The 27,157-nt window shown below is 48.8% G+C and overlaps 1 protein-coding gene across 1 annotated transcript; it reads right to left on the bottom strand.

Annotated features, from left to right (window-relative positions):
- Positions 1-59: 59 nt before the first annotated feature.
- GLP2R (glucagon like peptide 2 receptor) lies at positions 60-27,058 on the bottom strand (the record flags this gene model as incomplete). Its single annotated transcript, XM_038750558.1, has 13 exons — positions 60-512; positions 1,977-2,018; positions 8,734-8,872; positions 11,593-11,681; positions 13,691-13,760; positions 14,545-14,605; positions 14,902-15,061; positions 17,043-17,196; positions 20,218-20,324; positions 21,530-21,651; positions 25,417-25,521; positions 26,302-26,394; positions 27,025-27,058. Coding segments are annotated over 13 exons (1,515 nt in total), but the record flags the coding sequence as incomplete, so codon positions are not given.
- Positions 27,059-27,157: the final 99 nt, after the last annotated feature.

Genomic DNA, 27,157 nt, shown 5'->3' with positions numbered 1-27,157 from the left:
TGCCCAGACTTTTAAGGGAGTTCCTGTCACGTCTCCTGTCAGAGCTTCTGAGGGGCTTCCTGTCAGCAGATGGTGGGGGGTTCCTGTCAGGACTCTTTTCAGAGCTCCCGAGGGGATTCCTGTCAGTCGTCGTAGGGGCGGGGGTCCCACTGGTGATGGGCACGCGGAGAGGCCTAGATCTCACTTTCTTCCAGGATTTCCTCCGTGGTGTCGGCAAGTGTGAAGTCCCCCTCACTGCTGTCCGACACGCTGCCCCGAGTGGGCACGGCCCGGGCTCCGTCCGGCCGGGAGCAGTAATCCACCCGCCTCCACGTAGTCAGGTGCACAAACTGGCCGGCCCGGGGTGTCCACTGTCCCCCAAGGGATCCAGGGCCACCGGGCGGCTGCAGGTCCCGTCCTTTGGAACGCCTCCGCAGGGATTTGATGCTCTGCTGGAGCCTCCAGGGCCCGCAGCCCACCGCAGGGTGGGCCAAGAGGAAGCGGCACCAGTGTTTCCGCAGCTCTGCCTTCACCTGTCGGGGAGGCGGAGGGTGAGGGGGCAGAGCCGGCCCCGCTTCAACCCTCTTATAAAAATGGTAATAATAATGGGATTTGTTGGGTTGAGCGCTTACTATGTGCCAAGTGCTGTACTAAGCGCTGGAGTGGATCCAAGCAAATCGAGTTGGACATGGTCCCTGTCCCACATGGGGCTCACAGGCTCAATCCCCATTTTATAGATGAGGTGAGGCCCAGAGAAGTGAAGAGCCTTGCCCAAGGTCACACGGCAGACAAGTGGCGGAGCCGGGATTGGGCTTTCTAGGGATAGTGAATGTGGTAGTATTTGTTCAGCACTTACTATGTGCCAGGTGCTGTACTGAGCGCCGGGAATGATGGTGGGTTGAAGTCATGCTGATAGTAGCTGTGGTGCTAGCAATAGTGGAAGTGGTAGGAGAGGTGGTATGTATCGAGTGGCCCACTGTGCCCAGAGCACTGTCCTGATAAATGGGTAGAAAGAAGGAGAAGCAGTGTGGCTCAGTGGAAAGAGCCTGGGCTTTGGAGTCAGAGGTCAGGGGTTCAAATCCCAGCTCCGCCAATTGTCAGCTGTGTGACTTTGGGCAAGTCACTTCACTTCTCTGTGCCTCAGTTCCCTCATCTGTAAAACGGGGATTAAGACTGTGAGCCCCCCCGTGGGACAACCTGATCACCTTGTATTCCCCCAGCGCTTAGAACAGTGCTTTGCACATAGTAAGTGCTTAACAAATACCATTAAAAAAAAAGGATGGATGGATGGATGGATTGAAGGATGAGTGGAATGATGGATGGATGGATTGATGGAGAGATGGAATGATGGATGGGTGGATCGATAAGTGGGTAGAATGATGGATGGATGGATGGATTGATAGATAGATGGGCTGAGAGGTGGATGGATTGATAAATGGGTAGAATGATGGATGGATGGATGGATGGAAGGATGGGTGGAATGATGGATGGATGGATTAATAGATAGATGGGTTGAGAGCTGGATGGATTGATACAGGGGTAGAATAATGGAAGGATGGGTGGAATGATGGATGGATGGATTAATAGACAGATGGATTGGGAGCTGGATTGATTGATAAATGGGTAGAATGACGGATGGATGGATGGATGGACGGATGGACGGGTGGATGGATGGATTGATCCTGTCTCCATGGTTTGTTTTGTTGTCTGTCTCCCCATTCTAGACTGTGAGCCCGTTGTTGGGTAGGGACCGTCTCTAGATGTTGCCGACTTGGACTTCCAAAGCGCTTAGTCCAGGGCTCTGCACACAGTAAGCGCTCAATAAATACGATTGAATGAATTAAACTGGACCCCTCCCTTCATGGCCAGCAAGGACAGCAGCAGATGGACAAGCTGAGGAGGGAGGTTACTGAAGAGCCCCTCCCCATGGGTGCCATCTTCCCCTCCCCCTGGCGTGCACAATGCAATCCCCGCACCCGTCCCGCCATTCCTCTTACCTCTCCATTGGCAAAGCAGTACAGGAAAGCCACTAGACAACCCTGTGAGCAGAGACCACGGGGAGACAGGTGTCAGTCAGTCAATCAATCGAATTTATTGAGCGCTTTATTGTGTGAGCAACACTGGACTAAGTACTTGGGAGAGTGCAATATAACAGAATTGGTGGACGCGTTCCCCTCCCACTAGGAGTTTACAGTCTAGGGGGGGAGAGAGACATTAATGTAAATAAATAAATTAGAGATATGTACATAAGTGGGGCCGGGAATTTGTCTGTTTATTGTTATATTGTACTCTTCCAAGTGTTTAGTACAATGTTCTGCATGCTGAGCACTCAATGAACTCAGTGGAATGAATAAGTGCTGTGGGACTGGGAAGGGGGATGAATAAAAGGAGCAGAAGATGCAGATGGGATGCAGAAGGGATGCAGAAGATGCAGAAGGGAGAGGGAGCAGAGGAAAGGAGAGTTTAAGGCAGGTAAGGCCTCTTGGAGGAGTTGTGGCTTCGTGAAGTGGGGGAAAGTGAGAGAGAGAGAAGTACTGTACTGAGCGCTTGGGAGAGTACAACACAACAGACACATTCCCTGCTCACAGCGAGCTGACAGTCTAGAGGGGGAGACAGAAATTAATAGAAATAAATTAGAAATAAATACAAAGAAAATTAAATAAATTAATTAATGAAAGAAATAAATAGAAATAGAAAAATAAAAAATAGAAAGAAATAGAAAGAAAAAAATAATAAATAAATAAAATAAATAAACAGATATGGACATAAGTGGTGTGGGGCTGGGAGGGGGCATGAATTAAGGGGCAAAGTCAGGGAGAGGCAGAAGGAAAGGGAGAAGAGCAAAGGAGGGCTCAGTCAGGGAAGGCCTCCTGGAGGAAGTGTGCCTTTAATAAAGTTTTAAAGGAGGCAGGAGTGAGAGAAACAGTGTGGCTCAGTGGAAAGAGTCCAAGCTTTGGAGTCAGGGGTCATGGGTTCAAATCCCGGCTCTGCCACTTGTCAGCTGTGTGACTTCGGGCAAATCACTTCACTTCTCTAAGCCTCAGTTGCCTCATCTTGAAAATGGGGATTAAGACTGTAAACCCCACGTGGGACAACTTGATCACCTTGTATTCTCTCCCTCAGTGCTTAGAACAGTGCTCTGCACATAGTAAGTGCTTAACAAATGCCATCATTATTATTATTATTAAGTCACTTAACTTCTCTGTGCCTCAGTTACCTCATCTGAAAAAATGGGGATTAAGATTGTGAGCCCCCCGTGGGACAACCTGATCACCTTTGTAACCTCTCCAGTGCTTAGAACAGTGCTTTGCACATAGTAAATGCTTAATAAATGCCATTATTATTATTATTATTAGGGAGAGTATAGTATAAAAAAATTAACAGGCACATTCCCCACACACAATGAGCTTACAGTCTAGAGGGTGAGGCAAATACAGACAAATTGGAGAAGCAGCGTGGCTCAGTGGAAAGAGCCCGGGCTTTGGAGTCAGGGGTCAGGGGTTCAAATTCCGGCTCCACCAATTGTCAGCTGTGTGACCTTGGGCAAGTCACTTAACTTCTCTGTGCCTCAGTGACCTCATCTGTAAAATGGAGATGAAGACTGTGAGCCCCCCGTGGGACAACCTGATCACCCTGTATACCCCCAGTGCTTAGAACAGTGCTTTGCACATAGTAAGCACTTAATAAATGCCATCATTATTATTATTATTATCAGCTGTGTGACTTTGGGCAAGTCACTTCACTTCTCTGTGCCTCAGTAACCTCAGCTGGAAAATGGGGATGAAGACTGTGAGCCCCCCGTGGGACAACCTGATCACCTTGTAACCTCCCCAGTGCTTAGAACCGTGCTTTGCACATAGTAAGCGCTTAATAAATGCCATCATTATTATTAAGTCACTTCACTTCTCTGGGCCTCAGTTACCTCAGCTGGAAAATGGGGATGAAGACTGTGAGCCCCCCTTGGGACAGCCTGATCACCTTGTAACCTCCCCAGTGCTTAGAACAGTGCTTTGCATATAGTAAGCGCTTAATAAATGCCATCATTATTATTATTAAGTCACTTCACTTCTCTGGGCCACAAAAGGTCACTTTGTAACCTCCCCAGGGCTTAGAACAGTGCTTTGCACATAGTAAGAGCTTAATAAATGCCATGATTATTATTATTATTAAGCTCTGGTGGGAGCCCATGTCCTGGATGGGGTTGGGGAGACGGGAAAGGGAGTACTTGGGGAACAGCTATTCCACATTGGCACTGCCCATCCCCTTCCCTTCCCGGTTCCTCACACCGCACAGACCAGCATCTCTACTTGGATATCCCACCGTCCCCTCAAACCTAATATGACTAAAACAGAACTCCTCAACTTCCCACCCACACCCTGTCCTCCCCAGGATGTTCCCACCACTCATCAATCAATTAATCAATCCTATTTATTGAGCGCTTACTGTGTGCAGAGCACTGTACTAAGCGCTTGGGAAGTACAAGTTGGCAACATATAGAGACGGTCCCTACCCAACAGTGGGCTCACAGTCTAGAAGGACTCATCCTTCCTATCTCACAAGCCTGTAACCTTGCTTTATCCTTGACTCCCCTCTCTCATTCGAACCACATATTTGCACAGATTTATTACTCTATTTGACTTGTACATAGTTACTATTCTATTTATTTTGTTAATGATGTGCATCTAGCTTTATTTCTGTTTATTCTGATGACACCCGTCCATATGTTTTGTTTTGTTGTCCATCTCCCCCTTCTAGGCTGTGAGCCCGTCGTTGGGTAGGGACCGTCTCTATATGTTGCCGACTTGTACTTCCCAAGCGCTTAGTACAGTGTTCTGCACACAGTAAGCGCTCAGTAAATACAATTGAATGAATGAATGAATGAATTCAAACCACATATTTGTACAGATTTATTACTCTATTTATTTTACTTGTATATATTTACTATTCTATTTATTTTGTTAATGATGTGCATCTAGCTTTAATCCTATTTGTTCTGACGACTTTGACACCCGTCTACATGTTTGGTTTTGTTGTCTGCCTCCCCCTTCTAGACTGTGAGCCCGTTGTCGGGTAGGGACCGTCTCTATGTGTTGCCGACTTGGACTTCCCAAGCACTTAGTCCAGTGCTCTGCACACAGTAAGCACTCAATAAATACAATCCAATGAATGAATATTCAGTTCATCACTAAATCCTGTCTGTTCACCTTCATAACATCGCTAAAATCCGTCCTTTCCTCTCCATCCAAACTGCTCCCAAGTTAATCCAATCACTTCTCCTTTCCGACCTTGATGACTATATCAGCCTCCTCGCTGACCTCCCTGCCTCCTCTCTCTCCCCACTCCGGTCCATATTTTACTCTGCTTCCCGGTTCATTTTTCTACAGAAACGTTCAGGCCCCGTCTCCCCAACTCCTCAAGATCCTCCATTGGCTGCCCATCCACCTCAGCATCCAACAGAAACTCCTCACAGTCGGCTTTAAAAGCCCTCAATCCCCTTGCCACCTCACCTCACTACTTTCCTACTCCAATCCAACCCACGCACGTCACTCCATTTCACTCCTCTAGTGCTAACCTTCTCACTAGGCTTCGGTCTTGCCTTTCTCGCTGCTGACCCCTGACTCACGTCGCTGCTTGGAACGCCCTTCCTCCTCAAATCCGACAGATAATGATTACTCTCCACTCCTCCAAAGCCTTACTCCATCTCTTCCCCACCAAATCCCTCCTTTCCTCTTCTCCCCTTCCCTTCTGCGTCACCCTGATTTGCTCCCTTTATTCAACCCCCATCCAGTCCAATGGCACATGTCTAAATCTGTCATTTTATTTATTTCTGTTCATGTCTGGCTCCCCCTCTGCACTGTAAACTCGTCGCGGTCTCCCAAGCGTTTAGTACAATGCTCTGCACACAGTGAGTGCTCAATAAATATGACTGAGGGAATGAATATTTGTAATTGGATTTATTTCTATTAATGCCTGTCTCCCACTCTAGACTGTAAGCTCGATGTGGGCAGGGAATGTGTCTACTGTTGTAGTGTGCTCTCCCAACTGCTTAGTACAGTGCTCTGCACACAGTAAACACGATTGACTGACCCCACCCTCGTCTCTGCAGAGGGCAGAGCCCCACCTTTCCTGGTTCATCCTGGACTGGGCGATGTCCTGGGCCGCTGCCATCGGCTAGGACGGGGACGGAGTGCAAGCCATGACTTGGCCAGAGGATGACCTGGGGGGCTGGGAGAGATGCGAGGTGTCCCACCTGTGATTTTATCATCAACATTATTATTATCATCATCATCATCAACATTATTGTCATCATCACCATCATTATTATTATTATTTTCCTGCCTGCAGGAAAATACCATCAAACCGGACATCTCCTTCTGGATGCCTGAATCGTTGGGCTGACTGGGCATAATAATAATGATGGCATTTATTAAGCGCTTACTATGTGCAAAGCACTGTTTTAAGCACTGGGGAGGTTACAAGTTGATCAGGTTGTCCCTCAGAGGGTTCACAGCCTTAATCCCCATTTTACAGATGAGGGAACTGAGGCCCAGAGACTGTGAGCCCACTGTTGGGTAGGGACCGCCTCTATATGTTGCCAACTTGTACTTCCCAAGTGCTTAGTACAGTGCTCTGCACACAGTAAGCACTCAATAAATACAATTGAATGAATGAATGAAGTGACTTGCCCAAAGTCAGACAGCTGACAAGTGGTGGAGTCTGAATTTGAACACATGACCTCGGACTCCAAAGCCCAGGCTCTTTCAACTGAGCCACGTATACTTCTGGCCTGGGCAGGCCATGAGGAGAGAGGCCTGGAATGTGCCCCCTCCCACCTTAATAGTAATAATAATGGCATTTGTTAAGCACTTACTATGTGCCAGGCACTGTACTAAGCACTGGGGAGAGACAAGCAAATTAAGTTGGACACAGTCCCTGTCCCATGTAATAATAATAATAATAATAATATTTGTTAAGCGCTTACTATGTGCCCAGCACTGTTCTAAGTGCTGGATAGATACAAGGTAATCAGGTTGTCCTACGTGAGGCTCACAGTCTTAATACCCATTTTACAGATGAGGTGACTGAGGCACAGAGAAGTTAAGTAATAATAATAATGATGATGGTATTTGTTAAGCGCTTACTATGTGCCCAGCACTGTTCTAAGTGCTGGGATAGATACAAGGTAATCAAGTTGTCCTACGTTGGGCTCACGGTCTTAATACCCATTTTACAGATGAGGTGACTGAAGCACAGAGAAGTTAAGTAATAATTATAATAATTTTGGTATTTGTTAAGCGCTTACTATGTGCCAGGCACTGTTCTAAGCACTGGGGGAGATACAAAGTAATCAGATTGTCCCACATGGGGCTAACAGGCTTCACCCCCATTTTTCAGATGAGGGAACTGTGGCACAGAGAAGTTAAGTGGCTTGCCCAAGGTCACACAGCAGTGACCTTGCCAAGGCCACACAGCTGACAAGTGGCAGAGCCGGGATTAGAACCCATGGCCTCTGACTCCCAAGCCAGGGCTCTTTCCACGAAGCCACGTGGCTTCTCCTGGCCCTTGGGGGGTTCCCTGGGCTGCCCCTTGCCCACCTGAATTCTGACCCTTCCCAGCAGGCCGGCAGCAGGGGAAGGGGCTGGACATTCCCCGGGTTCCCCCCCTCCTTCCCGGCCTTTAGAGAAACAGCGTGGCTCAGTGGAAAGAGCCCGGGCTTGGGAGTCTGAGGTCATGGGTTCAAATCCCAGCTCCGCCACTTGTCAGCTGTGTGACTTCGGCCAAGTCACTTCACTTCTCTGGGCCTCGGTTCCCTCATCTGTAAAAGGGGGATGAAGACTGTGAGCTCCCCGGGGGGACAACCTGATCACCTTGTAACCTCCCCAGTGCTTAGAACACTGCCTGGCACATAGTAAGTGCTTAACAAATACTAGAATTGGGATTGTTATTGTTGTTGTATCCTCCCCAGTGCTTAGAACAGTGCTTTGCACAGAGTAAGCGCTTAACAAATGCCATCATTATTATTATTATTTAATCCACCCTCCTAAATGGGCCCCTTAAAGCTTCCCTCAGCCCACATACCAGAGATTACTCTGTCTTTGCGGCAGCTTTTCTTGTTCTGTTGGCTCAATTTTAGCCTTTACAGGGGATTAAGGAAAAGCTGGGCACGGTAGACAATTGGGAACCTCCGTCGGCTGGGATGAGATTTATCCTGGGATTTTGAGGCCCGGCAGCCAGCCAGCCGAGCTGGCCCAACGCCCTCTTTCCGGCCCTGCGGAAGATGAGGCTGTTTCTTTCGTTTGACCGACTGCCCTCTCTTCCCCCGGGGGCTGATTCTGGTTCACGGGTTTCACTACCATCATTAGACCACCCCAAAACCACCCCCACGAGCCATCGACCCCAATATGAGGACCAGCCTGGCCTATAATAATAATAATAATAATGGCATTTATTAAGGGCTTACTCTGTGCAAAGCACTGTTCTAAGCACTGGGGAGGTTACCAGGTGATCAGGTTGTCCCACGGGGAGGCTCACAGTCTTAATCCCCATTTTACAGATGAGGGAATTGAGGCCCAGCATTTATTGAGCGCTTACCATGTGCAGAGCACTGTACTAAGCGCTTAGGAGAGTATGATACAATAATAAACAGACACGTGCCAGTCAAACCGTGGCCGCCGCCCAGTCCATCGTCCCCAACAACCACCCCGCTTGTCACCCCTGCTCCCGTCGCCCACCGGCCCTGATGCCCGGCCTTACCTGGAAGGAGCTCATGACCAGCTGGAGGAATAGCCGGATGTGCCTCGACAGCCCTTGGACCTGCTCGTCGGTGACGAACATGAAGATGAACTCGTGCACCCCCAGCAGAGGGATGAGAACCAGCGTAGACCTCGCCAACCTGGAATACAAACAATCAATCAATCAATCAATCGTATTTATTGAGCGCTTACTGTGTGCAGAGCACTGGACTAAGCGCTTGGGAAGTCCAAGTTGGCAACATATAGAGACGGTCCCTACCCAACAGTGGGCTCACAGTCTAGAACACCCCCGGTCGCCTGGTCCCAGTCCGTCGGGGCTGGAGCATGGTGGGAGATAGGGCGCCTTGGGGAGCGGGGCATGATAATAATAATAAGAAGAAGAAGAAGAAGAAGAAGAAGAAGAAGAAGAAGAAGAAGAAGAAGAAGAAGAAGAAGAAGAAGAAGAAGAAGAAGAAGAAGAAGAAGAACAATAATAATGGCATTTGTTAAGCACTTACTACGTGCAGAGCACTGTTCTAAGCGCTGGGGGGGATACAAGGTGATCAAGTTGTCCCATGTGGGGCTCACAGTCTTAATCCCCATTTTACAGATGAGGGAATTGAGGCTCAGAGAAGTTAAGTGACTTGCCCAAGGTCACACAGCAGACATGTGGTGGATGGAAACTGAAGGGACCAGCGCACAATGGAGACTGAAGAATTGTGGGGCACAATAGGGGCTCTGGAAATAAAATAGAGTGGCCTGGGGCTGTCCTTTACCTTTCATCAGGCCTCGGTTTCCCCCCTTCTTTTTGATGGCATTTATTAAGCGCTTACTATGTGCAAAGCACTGTTCTAAGCTCTGGGGCGGACACAAGGTGATTAGGTTGTCCCACATGGGGCTCACAGTCTTCATCCCCATTTTATAGATGAGGTAACTGAGGCACAGAGAATTCATTTATTCATTCAGTCACTCGTATTTATTTATTGACTGCTTACTGTGTGCAGAGCACTGTACTAAGCTCAATAAATATGATTGAATGAATGAATGAAAAAGGAGAGGAAAAAGGGGGCTCAGCCACTCGATCTCCCAGAGGGGGAGATAGGAGCAGTGTGGCTCAGTGGAAAAGAGCCCAGGCTTTGGAGTCAGAGGTCAGGGGTTCAAATCCCGACTCTACCACTTGTCAGCTGTATGACTTTGGGCAAGTCACTTCACCTCTCTTTTGTAACTTCAGGCCTCAGGTTCCCTACTTTGGGAATTTTGCTTAATGGATCAATCGATCATATTTATTAACATATTTTGTTGTCCGTCTCCCACTTCTAGACTGTGAGCCCGTTGCTGGGTAGGGACCGTCTCTATATGTTGCCGACTTGTACTTCCCAAGCGCTTAGTACAGTGCTCGGCACACAGTAAGCGCTCAATAAATACGATTGAATGAATGAATGAATGGGGACTGTCTCTGTATGCTGCCGACTTGTACTTCCCAAGCGCTTAGTCCAGTGCTCTGCACACAGTAAGCACTCAACAAATATGATTGAATGAATGAATGAATTTATTTTGTTAATGATGTGCATCTAGCTTTACTTCTATTTGTTCTGACAACTTGACACCCATCCACGTGTTTCGTTTTGTTGTCCGTCTCCCCCTTCTAGACTGTGAGCCCATTGTTGGGTAGGGACCGTCTCTAGATGTTGCCGATTTGTACTTCCCAAGCGCTTAGTCCAGTGCTCTGCACACAGAAAGCGCTCAATAAATACGATTGAATGAATGAATGAATTTATTTTGTTAATGATGTGCTTCTAGCTTTACTTCTATCTGCTCTGACGACTTGACACCTGTCCACATGTTTTGTTTTATTGTCCATCTCCCCCTTCTAGACCGTGAGCCCATTGTCGGGGAGGGACCGTCTCTATATGTTGCCAACTTGTACTTCCCAAGCGCTTAGTACAGTGCCCTGCACACAGTAAGTGCTCAATAAATACGATTGAATGAATCCATCGTTTATTTATTTCTATTCATGTCTGTCTCCCCCTCTAGACTGTCTGCTCGTCGTGGGTGGGGATGATTGTTCTATTGTACTCTCTCAAGCGCTTAATACGGTGCTCTGCACATAGAGAAGGAGCGTGGCTCAGTGGAAAGAGCACCGGCCTTGGAGTCAGGGGTCATGGGTTCAAATCCTGGCTCCAGCAACTGTCAGGAGGCCTTCCCAGACTGAGCCCCTTCCTTCCTCTCCCCCTCGTCCCCCTCTCCATCCCCCCATCTTACCTCCTTCCCTTCCCCACAGCACCTGTATATATGTTTGTACATATTTATTACTCTATTTATTTATTTATTTATTTTACTTGTATATATCTATTCTATTTATTTTATTTTGTTAGTATGTTTGGTTTTGTTCTCTGTCTCCCCCTTTTAGACTGTGAGCCCACTGTTGGGTAGGGACTGTCTCTATATGTTGCCAACTTGTACTTCCCAAGCGCTTAGTACAGTGCTCTGTGCACAGTAAGCGCTCAATAAATACGATTGATTGATTGATTGATTGACTTTGGGCAAGTCACTTAACTTCTCTGTGCCTCAGTGACCTCACCTGGAAAATGGGGATTAAAAACTGTGAGCCCCCCGTGGGACAACCTGATCTCCTGGTAACCTTCCCAGCGCTTAGAACAGTGCTTTGCACATAGTAAGCACTTAACAAATACCATTATTATTATCATAGTTAGCGCTCAATAAATATGATTGAATGAATGAACAGAGCCCGAGGTGAGTTGTGATTTTCAAGCTCGGCCCCACCATTGTCAGAGGGGGTCAGTGGGGGAGATCATAGGAAAGGGGTGGGGGGTGGTGAGGGGTGATGGCCCCCCACCCCTCACTGCCCTTGGCCACCCACCTGAATTTGTAGTCCCGGAAACACATCTGATGCGCTTTGAGCTTAGACACGAGCAGTTTGAGGATTTTCAGGAAGATGCAGAAATTCACCTGCAAAAAGCCCAGATAATAATAATAATAATAATGATGATGATGGCATTTATTAAACACTTACTATGTGCAAAGCACTGTTCTAAGCGCTGGGGCGGTTACAAAGTGATCAGGTTGTCCCACGGGGGGCTCCCACTCTTAATCCCCATTTTACAAATGAGGGAACTGAGGCCCAGAGAAGGTAAGTGACTCGCCCAAAGTCACACAGCTGACAAGTGGCAGAGCAGGGATAATAACAATAATAATAATGATGGCATTTGTTAAGTGCTTACTATGTGCAAAGCACTGTTCTAAGCACTGGGGAGGATACAAGGTAATCATTTTGTCCCACATGGGGCTCACAGTCTTAATCCCCATTTTACAGATGAGGTTACTGAGGCACAGAGAAGCTAAGTGACTCGCCCAAAGTCACACAGCTGACATGTGGCAGAGCAGGGATAATAATAATAATAATGATGGCATTTGTTAAGTGCTTACTATGTGCAAAGCACTGTTCTAAGAGCTGGGGAGGATACAAGGTGATCACGTTGTCCCACATGGGGCTCACAGTCTTAATCTCCATTTTACAGATGAGGTAACTGAGGCACAGAGAAACTAAGTGACTCACCCAAGGTCACACAGCTGACAATTGGCAGAGCCAGAATTTGAACCCATGACCTCTGACTCCAAAGCCCGGGCTCTTTCCACTGAGCCACGCTGCTTCTCGGTGGGGCGTGGGGAGGATCTCAGAGCAGGACCCACCCATGGATGCCGGTCGGAAAAAGATGTCCCACCTGCCCAGGGGGTTCCCGGACCCAAGCAAGAGGAGGCTGGGAAAGGGCACGGATGTTGGGAAAGAGACGCAGCGTGGCCTAACGGAAAGAGCCCAGGCCTGGGACTAAGAAGAATCTGGACTCTAATCCCAGTTCTTCCGATGGCTTGCTGTGTGACCTTGAGCAAGTCACTTCACTCTTTTTTTAAAAAATCGTATTTGCTATGCGTTTACTATGAGAAGCATATGAGAATGAACATGAGAAGCAGCGTGGCTCAGTGGAAAGAGCCCGGGCTTTGGAGTCAGAGGTCAGGGGTTCTAATCCCGGCTCCGCCAATTGTCAGCTGTGTGACTTTGGGCAAGTCACTTAACTTCTCTGTGCCTCAGTTACCTCATCTGCAAAATGAGGATTAAGTCTGCAAGCCCCCCGTGGGACAACCTGATCACCTTTGTAACCTCCCCAGCGCTTAGAACAGTGCTTTGCACAGAGAAGTAGCATGGCTCAGTGGAAAGAGCCCGGGCTTTGGAGTCAAAGGTCATGGGTTCAAACCCCAGCCCCACCAATAGTCAGCTGTGTGACTTTGGGCAAGTCACTTCACTTCTCTATGTCTCAGTTACCTCATCTGTAAAATGGGGATTAAGACTGCGAGCCCCCCTGTGGGACAACCTGATCACCTTGTAACCTCCCCAGTGCTTAGAACAGTGCTTTGCACATAGTAAGTGCTTAATAAATGGCATCATTATTATTATTAGTAAGCACTTAATAAATGCCATCATTATTATTATTATTACTGTGTGCCAGGCACTGTTCTAAGCCTTAGGTTAGGCACAAACTAATCAGGTTGGACACAGTCCGTGTCTCACATGCGGGCCCAGTCTTAATCCCCATTTTACAGGGGAGGTAACTGAGGCCCAGAGAAGAGAAGCGACTTGCCCAAGGTCACACAATGGACAAGTGGCAGAGCTGGGGTGAGAACCTGTGACCTTCTGAGTCCCAGGCCAACTCTTGGCCACTGTCTGACCCCACGAAGCCCCAGGAGGCCAGACGATCTGAATGCAGCCGTCGAGTGGAAACCCCCCACAAGACCCCAGAGAAGCTGGCAGGGTGGGTGGGGGCGGACCCTTGTTTGTGGCGTGGGCCTGCATCTTTGACTCCCCAAATAAAGATGGCAGCTCCAACGTGGTGGACAAGGACCACCCCCGGGGGCCGAGGAGGAGCGGTGGCGATGGAAGAGGGAGTGTGGGGGGTCACGCTTACGGTGATGGAGAGCAGCACGGGCGCCCTGATGATCCACCAGATGCGCATGTTCCTGTTGGTCCCCCAACACCTGAGGGAGAGCGAGGCGCAGGGGCTGGTCTGAGGCCTTCTTCCGACGCGGCCGGGAGAACCGCCCTCCTCCACCTCCTGAGCTCCCCTCATCCCACCCTTGCCCACCGGCTCCTGTGTCAACTTGGGGGCTGGAAGGAGACGCCGAGCCAGGGCCCGGTGGGCGAGGCCATGCGAGAGAGCTTCAAGGCTGTCCATCCCCTCACCCCCTCCTACCTCACCTCCCTTCTCTCCTTCTCCAGCCCAGCCTGCACCCTCCGCTCCTCTGCCACTCACCGCCTCACTGGGCCTTGTTCTCGCCTGTCCCGCCATCGACCCCCGGCCCACATCCTCCCCCGGGCCCGGAATGCCCTCCCTCTGCCCATCCGCCAATCTAGCTCTCTTCCTCCCTTCAAGGCCCTACTGAGAGCTCACCTCCTCCAGGAGGCCTTCCCACACTCAGCCCCCTCCTTCCTTTCCCCCTCATCCCCCTCTCCATCACCTCCTTCGCTTCCCCACAGCACCTGTATATATGTATATATGTTTGTACAGATTTATTACTCTATTTATTGATTGATTTTACTTGTACATATCTATTCTATTTATTTTATTTTGTTAATATGTTTGGTTTTGTTCTCTGTCTCCCCCTTCTAGACTGTGAGCCCACTGTTGGGTAGGGACCGAATCTATATGTTGCCGACTTGTACTTCCCAAGCGCTTAGTCCAGTGCTCTGCACACAGTAAGCGCTCAATAAATATGAACGATTGATTGATTGATTGAGAGAGCAGCCTGGGCCACCACGTACCCGACGTTGTCCAGCTGGGCTCGCAAAATGCTCCACGGGACCACAAAGAGCAGGGGGCAGCCTGTTGAGAGAGCAGTCGGTCGGTGCCCAGCTCGCCCAAGTTGGCCCAACTTGTCCTTCCCAAGCGCCTAGTCCAGTGCTCTGCACACAGTAAGCGCTCAATAAATATGACTGAATGAATGAATGAAAGAGCGGAGCCCGCCGTCTGCCTGGGCAGCCCAGAGGGGCGGAGGGGGCACCGCCGGCTAGGCCGCCCACATCCCAGAACGTCCTGCTCCTCATCCATCGGGGCCACCGCCCTTCCCCTGCCACCCCTGCCACTGGTGCCCACCACCCTCGCCCCCGGCCCTGGCCCACCCCAGCCGAGCATGATGTAGCGGTGTAGCAGACGCCTCTCAGACAGCACGGCGGGACCCAGGAGCGAGTGCAAGTAGACGCCTTCCACCAGCAGCCATAGGAAGTTGGCGCCCACGAAGTAGTGGAGAAGGACTTGGGCCGTCCTGCAGGTGGCCGAAACCTGGGTGGGGGGGGACCGGAGACCCTCAGGCCCATCTCCCCCACCCCACCCCAAGAGCTCTGAACCCGGGGCCCGTTCCCACCCTTTCCCAACTCCTCATCCCCCCCCCAATCCCACCTCACTCTCCCCACCACCCCACAACAACCCCCAGCCCACTGGGGAGAGCGGCAGTCTACCGGATGTGAGGGTGGATGGACAAAGCGCTTTGTACAGTGCTCTGCGCACAGTAAGCACTCAATAATAATAATAATAATGGCATTTATTAAGCGCTTACCATGTGCAAAGCACTGTTCTAAGCGTTGGGGAGGTTACAAGGTGATCAGGTTGTCCCACAGGGGGCTCACAGTCTTCATCCCCATTTTACAGATGAGGGAACTGAGGCCCAGAAAATAATGATAATAATGATAATGATAATAATAATAATAATGGCATTTATTAAGTACTTACTATGTGTAAAGCACTGTTCTAAGAGCTGGGGAGGTTACAAGGTGATCAGATTGTCCCATGGGGGGCTCACAGTCTTCATCCCCATTTTACAGATGAGGGAACTGAGGTACAGAGAAGTGAAGTGACTTGCCCAGAGTTACACAGCTGACAGTTGGCGGAGCCAGGATTTGAACTCATGACTTCTGACTCCAAAGCCCGGGCTCTTTCCACTGAGCCACACAGCTTCATCACAAGAGAAGCAGCGTGGCTTAGTGGAAAGAGCCCCCGGCTTTGGAGTCAGAGGTCATGGGTTCAAACTCCAGCTCTGTCAGCTGTGTGACTTTGGGCAAGTAACTTCACTTCTCTGGGCCTCATCTGTAAAATGGGGATTAAAACTGTGAGGCCCCCCGTGGGACAACCTGATCACCTTGTAACCTCCCCAGCACTTAGAACAGTGCTTTGTACATAGTAAGCACTTAATAAATGCCATTATTATTATTATTATTATTCTCTGTGCCTCACTTACCTCATCTGTAAAATGGGGATTAAAGCCGTGAGCCCCCCCCCCGGGACAACCTGATCACCTTGTAACCTCCCCAGCGCTTAGAACAGTGCTTTGCACATAGTAACCGCTTAATAAATGCCATCATTATTATTATTATTATTCTCTGTGCCTCACTTACCTCATCTGCAAAATGGGGATTAAGGCTGTGAGCCCCCCGTGGGACAACCTGATCACCTTGTAACCTCCCCAGCTCTTAGAACAGTGCTTTGCACATAGTAAGTGCTTAATAAATGCCATCATTATTATTATTATTATTCTTTGCGCCTCACCTCATCTGTAAAATGGGGATTAAAACTGTGAGCCCCCCGTGGGACAACCTGACCACCTTGTAACCTCCCCAGCGCTTAGAACAGTGCTTTGCTTATAGTAAGCGCTTAATAAATGCCATCATTATTATTATTATTATTTTCTGTGCCTCACTTACCTCATCTGTAAAATAGGGATTAAAGCTGTGAGCCCCCCTGGGACAACCTGATCACCTTGTAACCTCCCCAGCTCTTAGAACAGTGCTTTGCACATAGTAAGCACTTAATAAATGCCATTATTATTACTATTATTATTATCATTATTCTCTGTGCCTCACTTACTTCATCTGCAAAATGGGGATTAAAGCTGTGAGCCCCCCGTGGGACAACCTGATCACCTTGTAACCTCCCCAGCGCTTAGAACAGTGCTCTGTACATAGTAAGTGCTTAATAAATGCCATCATTATTACTATTATTATTCTCTGTGCCTCACTTACCTCATCTGTAAAACGGGGATTGAAGCTGTGAGCCCCCCCGCCCCCCACCCCGGGACAACCTGATCACCTTCTAACCTCCCCTGCGCTTAGAGCTTCACACATGGTAAGGGCTTAACAAATACCACTGTTATAATTAAGTAGGGTGCTGCGCACTCAGTAAGCGCTCAATAAATTCGACTGACGTTCAGCCGGGCCCCGGGGGAGGTCGGGGGCGAGAGGGCTGGAGGGGCGGGGAGCGGGTGGGTCACCTCTGACAAGTAGGACGTCCAGCCACTCTCGTCGAGGGGCCTCTTGGAATAGGAGCGGCGGAAAATGGCATCCTTGACGAGCACGGCTAAGGCCCGCATGATGAAGGAGGCGAAAAGGTTCATGTGGATATAGGTGCGCGTACAGTGCAGCTTCCTGTCGGGACAAAGACCAGATCACCGGACCCTCGAACCCCCCACCCGTCAATCCCGTTCCCTGCTCCCCGTCTTTCCCGCGTCTCCCCACAGGGAATCTCTGGCTGGGGCCTATTCCCATTCATCCCCCTCAACCGAAAACTTCTTTTCCCAGGAATTCCCCTCACGGACAACCCTTCCTCTCCACACTCAGCTCACTCATTCAGTTGTATTTATTGAGCGCTTACTGTGTGTCGAGCACTAGACTAAGCGCTTGGGAAGTCCAAGTTGGCAACATAGAGAGACGGTCCCTACCCAACAGCGGGCTCACAGGCTAGAAAGGGGAGACAACTGTACTGCTCCCTCGTCCCCCTCTCCATCTTACCTCCTTCCCCTTCCCCACAGCACCTGTATATATGTATATATGTTTGTACATATTTATTACTCTATTTATTTATTTATTTATTTTACTTGTCCATATCTATTCTATTTATTTTATTTTGTTAGTATGTTTGGTTTTGTTCTCTGTCTCCCCCTTTAGACTGTGAGCCCACTGTTGGGTAGGGACCGTCTCTATATGTTGCCAACTTGGACTTCCCAAGCGCTTAGTGCAGTGCTCTGCACCCAGTAAGCGCTCAATAAATACGATTGATGATTGATGATGATGATCGCCCTCAACCGAAAACGTATTTTCCCAGGAATTCCCCTCATGGACAACCCTTCCTCTCCACACTCAGCTCATTCATTCAGTCGTATTTATTGAGCGCTTAGTGTGTGCAGAGCACTGGACTAAGCGCTTGGGAAGTCCAAGTTGGCAACATAGAGAGACGGTCCCTACTCAACAGCGGGCTCACTGGCTAGAAAGGGGAGACAACTGTACTGCTCCCGTACTGTAGTGACCACCTCCCCCACACACATATTCTCGATTCCCACACCTTCCCTCTTTTGCTCCCACCAAACCAAGCGCTTAGTACAGTGCTCTGCACATAGTAAGCACTCAATAAATACGATTGAATGAATGAATGAAACCACACCATCAAGAGATGATCAGCGTGGCTCAGTGGAAAGAGCCCGGGCTTTGGAGTCAGAGGTCATGGGTTCGAATCCCGGCTCCGCCACTCATCAGCTGGGTGACTTTGGGCAAGCCACTTCACTTCCCTGTGCCTCAGTTTCCTCATCTGGAAAACGGGGATGAGGACTGTGAGCCCCCCGTGGGACAACCTCATCACCTTGTAACCTCTCCAGCGCTTAGAACAGTGCTTTGCACGTAGTAAGAGCTTAATAAATGATATCATTATTGTTATTATCAAGTTGGACAGGGTCCATCTCCCACATTGGGCTCACAGACTTAATACCCGTTTTGCAGATAAGTGAACTGATGAGGCCTAGTGAAGTGAAGTGACTGGCCCAAGGTCACACAGCAGACACGTGGCGGAGCCGGGATGTGACCCCAGGGCCTTCCAACTCCCAGGCCCGGGCTCTACCCACTAGGCCGTGTTGCTTCTCATCTCCCGCTCCCATCCAGACTTGGATGGGAGGGGGCTGTACTGATAATAATAATAATGATGGCATTTATTTAAGTGCTTACTATGTGCAAAGCACTATTCTAAGTGCTGGGGAGGTTACAATAATAATAATAATATTAATGATATTTATAAAGCTCTCACTATGTGCAAAGCACTGTTCAAAGCGCTGGGGAGGTTACAATAATGATAATAATAATGATATTTATAAAGCGCTTACTATGTGCAAAGCACTGTTCAAAGCACTGGAGAGGCTACAAAGTGATCAGGTTGTCCCATGGGGGGCTCACAGTCTTCATCCCCATTTTCCAGATGAGGTCACTGAGGTCCAGAGAATAACAATAATAATAATAATAATGGCATTTATTAAGCTCTTACTATGTGCAAAGCACTGTTCTAAGTGTTGGGGAGGTTACAAGGTGATCAGGTTGTCCATGGGGGGCTCACAGTCTTTAATCCCCATTGTACAGATGAGGTAACTGAGGCACAGAAAAGTGAAGTGACTCGCCTGAAGTCACGCAGCTGACAATTGGCAGAGTCGGGATTTGAACCCATGACCTCCGACTCCAAAGCCCGGGCTCTTTCCACTGAGCCACGCTGCTTCTCAGTGTCATTATTTATAACAGATAAACTATAGATATATACACATCATTAATAAAATAAATAGAATAATAAATATGTACAAATATACACAAGTGCTGTGATAGCCCCCACCCCACCCCCCAAATCCTCTCCTACCAGCTCAACCTCCAGTCTGCCCCTTTAGTGGCCTAGGCCAGGGAGAATAATAATAATAATAATAATGATGATCAAAATAATAATGGTATTTGTTAAGGGCTTGCTACATGCCAAGCACGGTTCTAAGCACCGGGGAGGATACCAAAGCATTTATGAACGTGTGTGTAATTTTATTTATTTGTATTGATGTCTGTCTCCCCAACTCTAGATTGTGAGCTTGTCATGGGCAGGGAATGTCACTGTTTATTGCTGTACTGGACTTTCCCAAGCACGAAGTCCAGTGCTCTGCATACAGTTGGCGCTCAATAAAGATGATTGAATGATAGAATGAATAAATACAAGCAAATTGAGTTGGACAGAGTCCCTGTCCCACATGGGGCTCACAGCCTCGATCCCCGTTTTCCAGATGAGGGAACTGAGGCCCAGAATAGAGAAGTGACTTACCCAAGGTCACACAGCAGCCAAGTGGCGGAGGTGGGATTGGAATAATAATAATGATGATGGCATTTATTAAGTGCTTACTCTGTGCAGAGCACTGTTCTAAGCGCTGGGGAGGTTACAAGGTGATCAGTTGTCCCACGGGGGGCTCACAGTCTTAATCTCCATTTTCCAGATGAGGTAACTGAGGTGGAGAGAAGTTAAGTGACCCCATGACCTTCTGATTCCCAGGCCCGGGCTCTAACCACTGTGCCATTTTGCTTCACCAGAGACCCAGGGCCCCATCCCCCGGCCCAACTCTTCTCCCCGGGGGAGACTGAGGGAGGGGGGTCCGCCCGGCTTACCGGAGGAAGAAGAGGATGACCAGGGCCAGAACCAGGGAGACGAGCGAGAAGGAGTAACCCACAGTATACACCAACTGAAGGGAGGCCAGTAGGGTCAGCTTATCCTCCTGCCCAGGGGAGGGAGAGAGAGAGGTTGGGTGGGCACCAGATCTCAGGTAAGAATAATAACGATAAAAATAATAATAATTCTGATACTTGTTAAGCGCTTGCTATGTGCCAGGCCCTGTTCTAAGCGCTGGGGTGGATACCAGGAAATCAGGTTGGACACAGCCCCTGCCTCGCACGGGGCTCACAGTCCTTATTCCCATTTTACAGATGAGATAACTAAGGCAGAGAAGTGAAGTGACTGGCCAAAGGCCTCAGAGCAAACATGTGGCAGAGCCGGGATTATGGTGTTTGTTAAGCGCTTACTATGTGCTGAGCACTGTTCTAAGCACTGGGATAGATACAAGCTAATTGGGTTGGACGCAGTTCCTGTCCCACATGGGGCTCTCAGTCTTGATCTCCATTTGACAGATGAGGGAATTGCAGAGAATTATAGTATTTGTTAAACCTTACTATGTGCCAAGCACTGTTCTAAGCACTGGGGTAGATTCAAGCTAATTGGTTTGGATGCAGTCCCTGTCCCACAAGGGGCTCTCAGTCTTGATCTCCATTTGACAGATGAGGGAATTGCAGAGAAATATAGTATTTGTTAAACGCTTACTATGTGCTGAGCACTGTTCTAAGCACTGGGGTAGATACAAGCTAATTGTTTGGATGCAGTCTCTGTCCCACATGGGGTTCTCAGTCTTGATCTCCATTTGACAGATGAGGGAATTTCAGAGAATTATGGTATTTGTTCAGCGCTTACTATGTACCAAGCACTGTTCTAAGCACTGGGGTAGATTCAAGCTAATTGGGTTGGACGCAGTCCCTGTCCCACATGGGGCTCTCCGTCTTGATCTCCATTTGACTGATGAGGGAATTCCAGAGAGTAATAATAATAATTACAGTATTTGTTAAGTGCTTACTATGTGCCAAGCACTGTTCTGAGCACTGGGGTAGATACAAGGTCATCAGGTTGTCCCACGTGGGGCTCACAGTCTTCATCCCCATTCGACAGATGAGGTCACTGAGGCTCAGAGAAGTGAAGTGACTGGCCCAAAGTCACACAGCTGATAAATGGTGGAGCTGGGATTCTGACTCCCAAGGCCGGGCTCTTGCCACTGAGCCACGCTGCTTCTCCGACCCGGCTGGGCATCCCCCAGTGGCCCTGGCGCCAATGCCCCAAGCGTGCCCCCCACCCAGCCCCAACCGGGACCAAGCTCACGTAATATTGGAAGTTGTGGCTTCGCGAGCATTCCGTATTATCCCGCCACACGGCCGTGGAATTCTTCAGCGTCTGCCAAGTCCCCGTTTCCAAACAGAGTCTGTAAACTCTTCCCGTGCTCTCTGAAAGTAAACAGAGGGGTCATTGCATGGGTCCTACCCCCCCAACCCTCCACCCCCGCTGTGGGCAGCCGGCCAACGGCACCCGGCTGAGGAGGGGAGGGGATGCGGAGGCCTCCTTGAGCTCCCAGGAGCTGGACAGGATTTGGCCTGTTTATTTGATCCTAAAACACACTCGTCGCCCCGCTGCTCTCCCTGACGTCCGGCCAGTCTCCCACCAAGCCCCAGGCTCTGCCCGAGTCCCCCAGGGCAGCCTATCTGGTCTGGAAGACAGACCCAGGGGCAGGACTGAGGGTGGCCTGCAAATAATAGTAGTAATGATAATAATAATAATAATAAGAAGAATGCATCTTCCTGGCCCTCAGGCCCCATGCTGTTGTCTCCCTGGATAGGGATGGACACGCAGCCTAGCAGACAGACCCAGGGGCAGGTGTGAGGGTGGCCTGCAAATAATAGCAGGAGGAAAAAGAAGAAGAAAGAAGAAAGAAGAAGAAAGAAGAAGGAAGAAGGAAGAAGGAAGAAGAAGGAAGAAGAAAGAAGAAGGAAGAAGGAAGAAGAAGAAAGGAGGAGGAGGAGGAGGAGGAAAGAAGAAGAATAGCATCTTCCTGCACCTTGGACCCCATGCTGTTATCTCCCTGGACAGGGACAGACACGCAGCCTGGCAGATGGACCCAGGGGCAGGTCTGAGGGTGGCTTGCAAATAAGAGTAGTAATAATAATAAAAATAATAATAATAAGAAGAAGAATAGCATCTTCCTGGCCCTCGGGCCCCATGCCGTTGTCTCCCCGGATGGGGATGGACACGCACCCTGGCAGATGGACCCAGGGGCAGGTTTGAGGGTGGCCTGCAAATAATAGTAGTAATAATAATAAGAAGAAGAATAGCATCTTCCTGGCCCTTGGGCCCCATGCTGTTGTCTCCCCCGATAGGGATGGACACGAAGCCTAGCAGACGGTCCCAGGGGCAGGTTTGAGGGTGGCCCGCAAATAATAGCAATAATAATAATAACAATAATAAGAAGAAGAAGAAGAATAGCATCTTCCTGGCCCTCAGGTCCCATGCTGTTGTCTCCCCAGATAGGGATGGACATGCAGCCTGGCAGATGGACCCAGGGGCAGGTCTGAGGGTGGCCTGCAAATAATAGTAGTAATAAGAAGAAGAAGAAGTAGAAGAATAGCATCTTCCTGGCCCTCGGGCCCCATGCTATTGTCTCCACGGATAGGGACAGACACAAAGCCTAGCAGATGGTCCCAGGGGTAGGTCTGAGGATGGCCTGCAAATAATAGCAATAATAATAATAACAATAATAATAATAAGAAGAAGAGTAGCATCTTCCTGGCCCTCGGGCCCCATGCTGTTGTCTCCCCAGATAGGGATGGACACGAAGCCTGGTAGATGGACCCAGGGGCAGGTCTGAGGGTGGCTTGCAAATAATAGTGTAATAATAATAACAATAATAATAATAAGAAGAAGAAGAATAGCATCTTTCTGGCCCTCGGACCCCATGCTGTTGTCTCCCCGGATAGGGATGGACACGAAGCCTGGCAGATGGACCCAGGGGCAGGTCTGAGGGTGGCTTGCAAATAATCGTGTAATAATAATAACAATAATAAGAATAATAATAAGAAGAATAGCATATTTCTGGCCCTCGGGCCCCAAGCTGTTGTCTCCCCGGATAGGGACGGACACGTAGCCTCAGAGATCCCAGTCCTGGGAGTCAAAAGAACCTGGGTTCTCATCCCGGCTCCGCCACTTGTCGGCTGTGTAACCTCTGGCGAGTAGCGTAATTTTTCTGTGCTTCAGTCACCTCATCTGTAAAGCGGGAAGCAGAAGCAGCGTGGCTCAATGGAAAGAGCCCGGGCTTTGGAGTCAGCAGTCATGGGTTCAGATCCCAGCTCCACCAATTGTCAGCTGTGTGACCTCGGGCAGGTTACTTAGCTTCTCTGTGCCTCAGTTACCTCATCTGGAAAATGGGGATTAAGACTGTGAGCCCCCCGTGGGACAATCTGATCACCTTGTATCCTCCCTGGCGTTTAGAACAGTGCTTTGCACATAGTAAGCGCTTAACAAATGCCATCATTATTTTAAGCGCTTAGCCCAGTGCTCTGCACACAGTAAGTGCTCATTAAATATGATTGAATGAATGAATGAATGGGGATTAAAACTGTGAAACTCACGTGGAACAGGGACTGTGTCCATCCTAATTAGCTTGTATCTACCACAGCACTTAGAACAGCGCTTGACATATAGTAAATGCTTAATAAATACCATTATTGTTATTATAATTATTTTAGACTGCAGAGCTGGGGCTGGGGTGACTGTAGGGGGAGAAAAGCCTGAAACTATAGCTCCAACCGTACTTGTTCTTGTCTTTGTGAGTCTTTCACCTGTCATTTATTCATTTATTAAGAAGCAGCGTGGCTCAGTGGAAAGAGCCCGGGCTTTGGAGTCAGAGGTCATGGGTTCGAATTCCGGCTCCACCACATGTCTGCTGTGTGACCTTGGGCAAGTCACTTCACTTCTCTGAGCCTCAGTTACCTCATCTGTAAAATGAGGATTAAGACTGTGAGCCCCACATGGGACAACTTGATCCCATTGTATCCCCCCAGCGCTTAGAAGGGGAGGTTACAAGGAGATCAGGTTGTCCCACGGGGGGCTCACAGTCTTCATCCCCATTTTACAGATGGGGTAACTGAGGCCCAGAGAAGTGAAGTGACTTGCCCAAAGTCACACAGCTGACAAGTGGCGGAGCCGGGATTTGAACCCCTGACCTCTGACTCCAAAGCCTGTGCTCTTTCCACTGAGCCACGCTGCTTCCCCAAGTAAGTGCCTAACAAATAATAATAATAATAATGATGGCATTTATTAAGCTTACTATGTGCAAAGCACTGTTCTAAGCGCTGGTAATAATGATGATGGCATTTATTAAGTGCTTACTATGTGCTTACTTAGGGAAACAGTGTGGCTCTGTGGAAAGAGCCTGGGCTTTGGAGTCAGAGGTCATGGGTTCAAATCCAGACTCCGCCGATTGCCGGCTGTGTGACTTTGGGCAAGTCACTTCACTTCTCTGGGCCTCAGTGACCTCATCTGGAAAATGGGGATTAAGATTGTGAGCTCCACGTGGGACCATTTATTTTATTTGTACATATTTATTCTATTTATTTTATTTTGTTAACATGTTTTGTTTTGTTGTCTGTCTCCCCCTTCTAGACTGTGAGTCCACTGTTGGATAGGGACCGTCTCTAGATGTTGCTAACTTGGACTTCCCAAGTGCTTAGTACAGTGCTCTGCACACAGTAAGCGCTCAATAAATACGATTGAATGAATGAAAGAATGAATGACAACCTGATCACTTTGTAACCTCTCCAGTGCTTAGAACAGTGATTTGCACATAGTAAGTGCTTAATAAATGCTATCATTATTATTATTATTATGTGCAACTCATGTTGCCAACTTGTACTTATGTTGCCAACTTGTACTTCCCAAGCACTTAGTCCAGTGCTCTGCACACAGTAAGCGCTCAATAAATACGATTGATTGATTGATTGATTGATTGATGAGGTTGTCCCACAGGGGGCTCACAGTCTTCATCCCCATTTTCCAGATGAGGGAACTGAGGCCCAGAGAAGGCCCAAAGTCACACAGCGGACAGTTGGAGGAGCTGGGATTTGAACCAATGACCTCTGACTCCAAAGCCCGGGCTCTTTCCACTGAGCCACACTGAACAAATGTTATCACTGTCGCCGTCGGGGGCAACTAGTACATACCTGGTTGCCAGTCCGGCAGATAAGGAGGGCAGGGAACAGACACGTTGCCCGGGGTGGCGTGCGGCCAGCATACGTATTTGTCAAATGTCCCGTTGCAGAACAGCCCTGCGGGGAGGGGGATGAGGAAAGCACAGGTCAGAGGGAGGCTCTTCGTTCATATTTATTGAGTGCTTCTTGTGTGCAGACCACTGTACTAAGCCCTTGGGAGAGTCCAATACAATAAGCAGACACAGTCCCTGCCCACAACGAGCTGACAGTCTACAGGAGGAGACGGACGTTAATAATAATAATAATAATGGCATTTATTAAGAGCTTACTATGTGCCAAGCACCGTTCTAAGCACTGGGGAGGTTCCAAGGTGATCAGGTTGTCCCACGCGGGGCTCACAGTCTCCATCCCCATTTTACAGATGAGGGAACTAAGCCCCAAAGAATAATAATAATAATGATGGCATTTATTAAGTGCTTACTATGTGCAAAGCACTGTTCTAAGTGCTGGGGAGGTTACAAGGTGATCAGGTTGTCCCACGCGGGGCTCACAGTCTCCATCCCCATTTTCCAGATGAGGGAACTGAAGCCCAGAGAAGTGAAGTGACTGGCCCAAAGTCACCCAGCTGACAATTGGTGGAGCCAGGATTTGAACCCCTGACCTCTGATTCCAAAGCCCAGGATCTTTCCACTGAGCCATGAGCCCACTGTTGGGTAGGGACTGTCTCTAGATGTTGCCAACTTGTACTTCCCAAGCGCTTAGTACAGTGCTCTACACATAGTAAGCGCTCAATAAATACGATTGACTGATTGATTGATTGATTTGGGATTGGGGCTCGGCGGCCCCGGGGTCGGGGTCGGGGGTCTCCGTGAGGGGAAAGGGGTGTGGAGGGCTCACCTGTTGGGCGTTTCTGCAGGTCCCTCAAACATTTCTCCTTGTACTGGGCCCATTTCCGAGTCGTCTCCTCCAGCAGAGAGCCTGTCACCTGGGTGGCAAAATGGGACAAGGTAATTCTACCATCAGTGAGTGACCTGAATAATTTAGCTGTAAAATCAATAAGCGATATGCTATTACAGATACAATTTGAGTGTTGTTTAATCTCAAATGACCCCAGAGAGAGAATGACTCTAATAAATGAAAGAGAGACTGCAGGGTCTCTTTTCAAAGAGAAGCAGCGTGGCTCAGTGGAAAGAGCCCGGGCTTTGGAGTCAGAGGTCATGGGTTCAAATCCCAGCTCCGCCAATTGCCAGCTGTGTGACTTTGGGTAAGTTACTTCACTTCTCTGTGCCTCAGTTACCTCATCTATAAAATGGGGATTAAGACTGTGAGCCTCACGTGGGGCAACCTGATCACCTTGTAACCTTCCCAGTGCTTAGAACAGTGCTTTGCACATAGTAAGCGCTTAATAAATGCTATCATTATTATTATTTAATTATATCACCAAGACAGCCTCCTCGCTGATGTCCCTGCCTCCCATCTTTCCCCACTCCACTTCACTCTGCTGCCCGGATCGTTTTTCTAGAAAAACGTTCTGTCTGTGTTTCCCCACTCCTCAACAACCTCTGGCGGTTGCCCATCTACCTCCTTCTCCTCCTCCTCCTCATAATAATAATAATAGTAATAATAATAATAGTAATAGTAATAATAGTAATGGCTTTTGTTAAGCGCCTACTACGTGCCAAGCACTGTTCTAAGCACTGGGGGGATACAAGGTGATCAGGTTGTCCCACATGGGGCTCACAGTCTTCATCCC

This window comes from Tachyglossus aculeatus, chromosome 8 (assembly GCF_015852505.1).
Source record: "Tachyglossus aculeatus isolate mTacAcu1 chromosome 8, mTacAcu1.pri, whole genome shotgun sequence".
Taxonomy (NCBI): domain Eukaryota; kingdom Metazoa; phylum Chordata; class Mammalia; order Monotremata; family Tachyglossidae; genus Tachyglossus; species Tachyglossus aculeatus.
Note: the sequence above shows the minus strand (reverse complement) of the source record. Positions and strands in the feature narration are given on the sequence as shown.